The sequence below is a fragment of the Heterocephalus glaber genome, unplaced genomic scaffold (assembly GCF_053883595.1).
Source record: "Heterocephalus glaber isolate CG9 unplaced genomic scaffold, H.glaber_assembly_v1.0 deba00001258, whole genome shotgun sequence".
Taxonomy (NCBI): domain Eukaryota; kingdom Metazoa; phylum Chordata; class Mammalia; order Rodentia; family Bathyergidae; genus Heterocephalus; species Heterocephalus glaber.
The window spans coordinates 407,491-416,124 of NW_028258228.1; the positions used below are offsets into that span (position 1 = coordinate 407,491).

At 45.2% G+C, this 8,634-nt stretch overlaps 1 protein-coding gene across 1 annotated transcript; it reads right to left on the minus strand.

The window, feature by feature from the left end:
- Positions 1 to 655: 655 nt before the first annotated feature.
- LOC101703065 (olfactory receptor 6C74-like) lies at positions 656 to 1,597 on the minus strand. The gene has a single exon (XM_013069457.3). It carries the CDS (start codon positions 1,586 to 1,588, stop codon positions 656 to 658), a length of 933 nt encoding a protein of 310 aa, XP_012924911.3. The 5' UTR covers positions 1,589 to 1,597.
- Between the last annotated feature and the right edge of the window lie 7,037 nt (positions 1,598 to 8,634).

The following is an 8,634-nucleotide window of genomic DNA, read 5'->3' on the forward strand; positions in this document are numbered from 1 at the left end:
GAACATTGCTTAGCTTTCAGATGCAGTGACAACTTCCTCTCCTTAGAGGTTGGGCAAGGACCCCAGACAGCTTCGTTCCTTGCAACATGGGTGTCATGCACACAGGCCAAGGCCCTGAAAGACAATGCAGAAAATGTCTGATGTGATTCATATGTCCAGGGTGAGGATACCACAACCATTGTTCCTTTGGGCATGAAGGGAGCATGGGCTGAGCACCTGCATAGTTTCCATCAATTTCTTCAAACCACAACCTACTATATAATCCCTTAGCATTGTGACTATTTTAGTTGTACTTGATGTATAGTTATTACTTCCATTGACCTATGTTTATGGCTAGAGAAAAGTGAAATGGAAAGAAATGTAAATACATTTCAGTAATTTCATGTGGTTTATATCAGAAGGATGTATAAATATTCAGCAAAGGATTTTGCAATTGAAATCTAGTGTCAAGTGTGCAACGTTGAGGGAGAAGATAATTATGCACACAAAGTGCAGTGTAGCCACGGGAAAGCAGAGATTTCCATTTTCCTGGGATGAGACCCAGAGGTAAAGGGAGCTCTTCTGAAGACTCTGCCTGAAACACTGTGGGTTGTGCATTGATTAGAATGGGGACAGATGGCTTTGTGACATCTCCATTCCAGGGCCCTGTGTTTTTTTATGTTGATATTTTTATTCTGCACATTGTCTCTCTCAGTGCCTTGTGGAACTGCTTATTGCGCAGGGTGTAGATCACAGGGTTCAGCAGTGGGGTCACCACCGTGTTCACTAGAGCAGCCTCTCTATTGGAGTCCAGTCTGCTCCTTTGCTTTGGCTTCACATAGATGAAAATGCAGCTGCCATACATCAGAGAGAGGACAGTGAGGTGAGAGGAGCAGGTGGAGAAGGCTTTCCGCCACTCCTGGGCTGATGGGAGGCGCATGATTGTAACTATTATGTTACTGTAGGCAACAATGGTTATAAGCAGGGAAATAAACAGGATGAGCAGAGCCAGGCCAAAGGCCAATGTTTCAGTAGATCTGGTATCAGAACAGGAGAGATGGATCAGAGAGCCAAGGTCACAGTAGAAGTGAGGGATGACACTGGGGCCACAGAAGGACAATTGGGCAACCTTCACCATGAGCCCCATGATGAGTGTGATGCCCACAGCAAAGCAGGCAATGACAAGGAGGGAGCAGGTCCTCAAGCTCATGATGGTGGGGTAGTGCAGAGGCCTGCAGATGGCCACATAGCGGTCTAGCGACATCACAGCAGTGAGGAAGAAGCCTGTCGCTCCCACATACACAAAGAAAAAGGCTTGTACAAAGCAGGCTGCAAAGGAAATCTTTTGCTTGCCTAAAAGAAAGATGACTAGTAACTTGGGAATAACAGCACTGATGAAGCAACACTCGAGAAAGGAAAAGGTGCTGAGGAGGAAATACATGGGTGTCTGGAGGCGTGCACTGGCACAGATGATGGTGACAATGATGACATTCCCTGCCATGGAGGCCAGGTAGGCTAGCAGGTGCACCAAGAAGAGGACTTTCCCCAGGTCCTGGACCATGGGAAAGCCCTCCAGACTAAACTCCTGGACAGCCATCGTGTTCTCCATTTCCACAGGGATCTCCTTCCCACCAGTCTTAACCTATAGGAATGAGACCACAGAAAGCATGTAGCTTTGGAGGAGCATAGGTCAAATCACTTGGCTGTCTGAGAAGAAGGCTGGGCAGAACAGCCATGCAGCCAGGGAGCCAGGGCTTGGGTCAGAAGGACCTGAGTCCCACACCAGTCCACCTCTGACAGCAGGGCCAACTCTGGAAAACGGTGAAGCTGTGAGAACTCCACATGCACCCTCTGCAAAGTGAAGAAGATGATAAGACCTACCTGCTCAGGTTCTATGAGAATAAAATAAAAGAAACCTGTCACTCACCTGGGATGTGACATCAGTTAGTGTTAGCTATGTACTTCTCAAAGTCTAACTGTAAAAGCATCTTCATTAGCACATTATTCATTTTATAGTGTGTTCAGTAGTTAGGGTTATTGGTATTTGCTTAATTACAAAACAATTTTATTGCATTTTATAATAATATTTATTAATAAATGAAACATAACAGTAATATTAGCAATATTCCCTTTGAACAAGTGCTTTTTAAAATATGCAAAAAATTCATTGGTCCAAATCATAATCACATCATCATCATCATCATCATGTGTTGAAGACTTTACTAGCACTCAGTGAATGCTTTGGTCACTCACTTTCAAATTTCTGCTGCTCTGGTTTTCCCCCACCCCTCCTTCTACAAAGGAAAAATAGAACCTCAGAGTCCAGACTGCTTAGGTCACAGAGCGAGGACACAAAGAGCTGGGACATGAGCTGTGCTTGCCTGAATCTAAAGTTCTGCTGTTTACAGATTCCATGAGAGTGCCTTAGCAAATATGCTGGGACAATCTCACACACATACATGGAAGCTTATGCTGCATGCATCCTGCTTTCTACACCCTTAGGCTAATGTGATTGATGTGGACCTCAAGGACACCATGGGTCTTCCTGGCAATCTGCTCTAGCACAACTATTACAGAGGTAGCTGAGGGCTGGAAACTTTGGGTTGTTCAATGATATGGTGTAAGCTGTGACTCTGGGATCTACTGGGTGTTCCCAAGGGCCCTGCTGGCTTGTTAGAGGCAAGGAGTGATAGTGTGCAAAGGCTCAGCCACTCGGCAAGGGCGTGGCAGGAACCCGGCAACCTCCCCTCCTCTCACACCATAGTCACTGAACCTCTCCTCTCTCCATTGCCTCCCTAGACCCCTTCTCTTAGGACAAGCTGTGGCTGTCCCAGCTCAGTGCTGTGCCAAAGGCCAGAGTTCTTTGACTATATGGCTTACCTCTGAACTACAGGGCCTGGGGCAGCCTGAGGTGACCCCTGCTTCTGCAGGAGGGCCACTAGGTTGTCAAGGTCCCAAGGCCAAGTTCACATGGGTCCCCTCCTCTGCAGCTGTGCCCCTCTGAGAAATGGAGAGCTTGTTTTGGCTGGGGAAAAAGGAGAGAAGGAAATTTGTGTTCAGGGCCCACCTTCCTGAACATGTCTCTGGTGACATGTACCCCTGTGCTCAGCATCCAGGCCCTGTCCCAAGTTTTCTACAGCACAAAATGCCATTTGGTCTTGAGAAGCATGTCCCAACTACCACTCAGCTCCCAGAGTGCTCAGGAACCTCAGAATGTGGACTAGCTGGCAGCCCTGACTTTAGAGCTCCAGAAAAGAGCAAGGAAAAACTACCACTTTCCGCTACCCCAGATCTGTGCTGCAGTATAACTTGGCACACTTTAGGTCCTGGGAAGGGTCCGGGTCTATTCCCCCACTGAGTAAAAGAGCAGCAGGACACACCACACTCCCTCTCTGCTCTATGGCTGCCCCCAAGGCCACAGCCTGGGAGGTGGGGGCGAGGCCCCTTTGCAGAACCCCTTGCTCATCCTGGGCCACCTGCTCCAGGTGCCCACCCTCACACCACCTCCTCCACTGCGTTCCCACCTCTCCTTGTGCAGACGTGCTCCTGTCCTGCTCGATCAACACTGGGTCTCCCACCACGCAGGTCTAAGATTTCTGTGAGTTCCCCACAAGTGTTTGGTCACAAGGAGACTATCCCCAGAGAGGGAGCAGAGCACTCAGCTCCCAGACTTCATTAGGAGTGAAAGGAGCCAGGGCAGAAACCAGAGGAGGGCTGGTCCCCTGCGCAGCTAATTGGGCACTTGTGACACCAGGATTACGGCCCAGCCCTGTGCTTCTCTTCCCATCCTCAAAGGTGGCATTGGCTCCCTGATGTCCAGGTTGGTCTCGGCCAAGATTTTTCAATGTAATCATATGACTTACTTGCCAAGGGAGTTTCTAAAATCTCAATGGGTAAAAGTCTAGGTTGAAATTTCCTGCAGGTGATGTGTGCTGTGAGGTCAGAGCATGGAAATGTGAAGCACGGATTTCATCTGGAGAAGGAGCAGGGTCCAGTCCTTTGCCTTCGTCAAGCTTATGGGAAAGATGCTGGATTTTGAAGGAGATGGGGGAACCTACTTTTCTCTTTCCACCACCACTGTGACCCTTTTCCTTAGATCCTTATTTAATTTTCATTAACATGTATTAATCGAACATGTTCACAGAGTTGAGTGTGGTATTTCAACATGCACAAACAGCATGTACTGATCTCTGGATGTTGTCAGTAGAATAATTTTGCTACCTGCTCTCATCTCCTTAGGAAAGGGACACACACATTTCTTCCTTATTGGGTAAACAAAGGGAGAGTTAGGTGATTTCTGTGACATCTCCTGCCTGGCTGGCTCCTTTATTTCTAATTTTTAATTGACATGTAATAACTACATATTTATGGGGTACAGGACAATATTTCCATACATGTCAATTTGTAATGATCAGATCAAAGTATGTGTGATATCTATCACCTCAAACAGTTATCATTTCCATGTGCTGGGAATATCCAAAATCCTACTGTCTATCTTGAAATACACAATTGGTTGCCAACCATAGTCATCCTACTGTGCTATAGAACATTAGAACTTATTCTTCCTGTCCAGCTGCACCTGTGTGCCCATTAACCATACTTTCTCTATCTACTTCCCTCTCTTACATCCTGGTTAGCCTTGGGTAACCACTATTCAACCCTTTACTTCCAGGAGAGCCACAGTTTTAGCTTTCACATAGGAGTGAGACCACACAGTATTTGTCTATGCTTGATTTATTTCCCTTACTGTCCAGTTATTCACATTGTTTCAAATGACCAGATTTCATTCTTTTTATGGTGGAGTAATATTCCACTGAATGTATATTACCAGGCAGCTATGGGGTGGGCATCCCCAGATTCCTTCTAGACCTCATGGTGGAAGGAAGAGACACGAGTGATTGTGTAGTGATCTGTGGTCTGGAGGCTGCTTCTCCTCTGGGCTGTCTAGCTGGGCTGCTGTGGTGTGAGTGGCCTATCTTCCCATGCATGGCCTATGGCTTCCCTTTGAAAGCCAGAGAAGGGGACCAAAGTCCCAAAGTGTAATTACAGGTGACCCATGACATGTAGTACCTGCCTGGAGATCTGTTCAGCCTGAGTGTGCCCTCATCAACCCTGATCTTACAAGGTACAGAGCTCCTACAAAGTTGCAGAGATTTTCTCAAATATTAATATGGGCCTCATATTCCCACAAAAAGACAGAATTGTATCTGTAACATCTGCCCACCCGTATGTTCCACGTTCAACCACACTTAAACCTCTTGGCCATAATCTCAGTGGAAACTGGGGAAAATATAAGACAGAAGATTTTTTACAGGGCTGGAACCAAGTGAGATTATAGGTATTAATGTTAAATTCTCATTCACATGAAGTTTTAAACATTTTTTATTTTGTTTGATGCCAATTTCTATCCAAGTGTGCAGAACAACATATGTCACCTGTGCAAGTCCCATTGTGGTGGTGGGGAGGTGGGTGGAGGCTGGGCTAGTGTGTGATCTAACAGGGAGGTTTGGGAAGGGGACATTTAAATAAAAATGGGGTTGTATTAGTCAAGTTTCCTGTTCCTGGGACAAAAACACCTGACATGTGCAATTTAAGGGCTGAGAGGTATACTTTGGCTCACAGTTTCTGAGAGTTCAGTTTATGGTCGGCTGGCTCCAAAGCAGGAACATCACGGCAGAAGGGCTTGGAGGAAGAATGCTGCTCACCTGGGAAGTAGAGCAGGGAAACAGTGCCAGAGAAGACAGAGACAAGGGCTAGACAGAGATCGCAAGTAAACAACCCCATGACCCACCTAGACACTCCTAGAGAAGTGTGCTTTTCTAATCTCCTGGGTGTATCCAAAGCCAATCAAGTTGACAGTCCAGCTCAACTGTCAGAGGGGTGAACTAAGTATACCAGGGATCTAGCTTAAGAGGCAGGGACCTGGCAACAAGAAATATTTTACATTTTCCAAGGTCTACATTACTGTTTTGTAGATTTGTCTTCACAGTTTGGATATCCAGAATTTCTTCAAGTTTTTTTTTAATTTTATTTTTTTTTTAGTAACACATTGAGATCTCCTTTATCTTTGAAATTTTTCCATATTCCTTTTGTGAGGATTTAGTTAGAGTAATAAAGGGATGTTTGTAAATTTTGTGATTATTTAACCACAAAACTGCAACACCACCCTATAGGCTTACAATCTGCTTGTGAGCCACTCTTGTAGAGTTAGGCTACACTAATATTTAAGACATAGATAAGGATATTTTGCTTTAAATTACAACTTGTTAATTGCAAGCCTTCAATTAGTAGTATGCATCCATGAATAAAGAAGGTCCAGAGGCCTGAGGAAAGGTAACTCCTATTGTCTGTGACACTGGAGGGGAGAACTAGCAGATAGGAGGCTATATGGGAAATGGAGCTGGGTGGGAGAAGCACTGGAAGTCAATGCCCCAGTGTCAAGGGAGAGCCACTGTAATACCACCCTGAGGGTGGAGCCACTGCGCCATCATCCTGAAGGTGGAGACTCTGGGACACCGAAAATGCTATGAGAACAAAGCTGTCCTCTTATGAAGTTAACATGAAAACAAGCCAACAGTTTAGGCAAGGACCCAGGTGCATCAGCTCTGATCCGGGGAACTCCTTAGCATCAAATCTAGTACTACCCATGTCTGTGAGGAACAGCACACCAAGGCTAGGACTTTCAATGGACCCAGGAGATAATTTGTCACATTCAGACCATTATACTTTCTTTTTTATCCCTTCATAGGTAAAAATAAGTCTTTTCCTTTCTACAAATCTTCCACCATAAAATGTTAAGTTGGATTATGTGGGTGGGATAGAAACAGGAGGAATGAGCTACCTATAAGTTTCAGAAGTGAGCAATGGAGCCATGGTGTAAGGTTCCGGATCCTTCTCTACTTACGATTTTCCTGCAGGACTCACCTGACCTGTGAGGCCCCAGGGACTGGGGAGAACAAGTGTGCTCTAAGTGGGTCCATGATTCTGAGCATCTCTGGTTATCTCAAAAAATGGTGAATGTTGTGATTGTAGGACATGAGATTGTATACAAGAGTTCCTGAAACCCTCCAGTGAAACTCCTTTCAGGTAGGGGCAGAGTTTACATGGATGAGTTCACACCTCCCTTGATAGCACCCCTCTAGTGGTGTGTGCCCTGGCACAGAGTTGTACTGTTATGGGGAGATGACCTACCTGGAGAACATCAGTGCTGCCGTGACTAGAGACAGCAGCATATAATTTACTTCAAGGAACCGTGACCCTTGTAGGTGGGCTCAAAATATCTTGTGAGGACTATAATGTGTATTATGACATCTGTTTCTAATATTTCCAAGATTGATGGAGCAGATCAGTTTATTCCACACATGGGACTCTGGGGATCTCAGCGTGGGCAGAGCTCTTTACACAGGTGTTGGGAAGTGTGCCCTAGAGTGAGAACACAAGCGTGTTCTGTCTTCCTACCCAGCCCTTGTCCCTGCTTAATAGAAAACCCTAAAGGAAGTCCTAGGAGCCAGAGGAGAGAAAGAGGACTACATGAATTCTTTACCTGGCTGATATGACTAGACTACACATCTGGTAGAAGTTGCTCTCTGCCTCTTCTTTCTTACCTGGGATCAGGCCACTACAAGGCAGGGAAGATAAGGGGCCAATGCAGCCCTGGCTGAGGATTGTGAGTGTGAGCTGACCAAGGGTTAGTGCACACAGGTCCTTAGCAGGCTGGCCTCATCCCTGAGTGTTCTTATCTTGTACCTCATGTCCTTTTGACACATCCAGTCAAGAATAGAATTGCCGAGGGCTCAGCTCTGCTTTTGCCTCATGACTATCTTAGTTGTTATTTTGAAAAAGAATAGAAATTCAATTATTCTGGTCCAATGTGTGCGTGGGGGGGGTGATTTTCACAAATGGCATTTCATTCACAGAAAGTGTGAAATAAAGGCTAAAATACACCAGGCTTTCCTGGGTACTGACAGGGGAAAGCACTCTAGGTTCAAGGCAGCCCTAGGAACTACAGTGTCTCAGTGGGGCCACCTTCTCCTTCCCTCCTCCCAGCCTCTAGCCACACTCTCCATGTCTGCAGCCTTGTGCCCTTCTTCCTAATGGTGTTCTTTGTACTGCCTATTTGTATTCCACATGACTTCAGTGACACAGGAGCCACAATGCTGGTGACTATGTCTGGTGGTACATCTCTGCTCCTTGTGTTAGGAAGAAATAATGCAAATCTGATACAGCTTTCCAAAACATATGAGAAGAGTTAATATAATAATCTCTAAAATTTTTGTGAAGTAGAATATGTTTTATACCAAAACCTGACAAGAGCATCAGAAGATTTCACGCTTGCGCACAGATGCAAAATTCATGAATAAATTCTTAGTAAATCTAATCCAGCAATACATTATAAGCAAGTAGGGTTAATTCTGGAAATACCACTTAATGGTAGTTTACCACTTAATGATAGCAACAGATAGTATATGGCCATCTTAATAGATGTAGAAAAAGTGGTAACAATCAGAATTCATAAAAGATTACAAAAATGAGGAATAGAAAGTAATTTTCTCAATTTCCGAAAGTGGTGGCTGTGGAGAATATACAGTTAACCTGGTATTTCCCCCTAAGGTGAAGAATTAAAAAAAGGATGTCTGTAATTACCACTTAATCCAA

Bases quoted from the DNA above. Each gene is read 5' to 3' on its own strand.
- LOC101703065 (XM_013069457.3), bottom strand. From the start codon at position 1,588: ATGGAGAACACGATGGCTGTCCAGGAGTTTAGTCTGGAGGGCTTTCCC.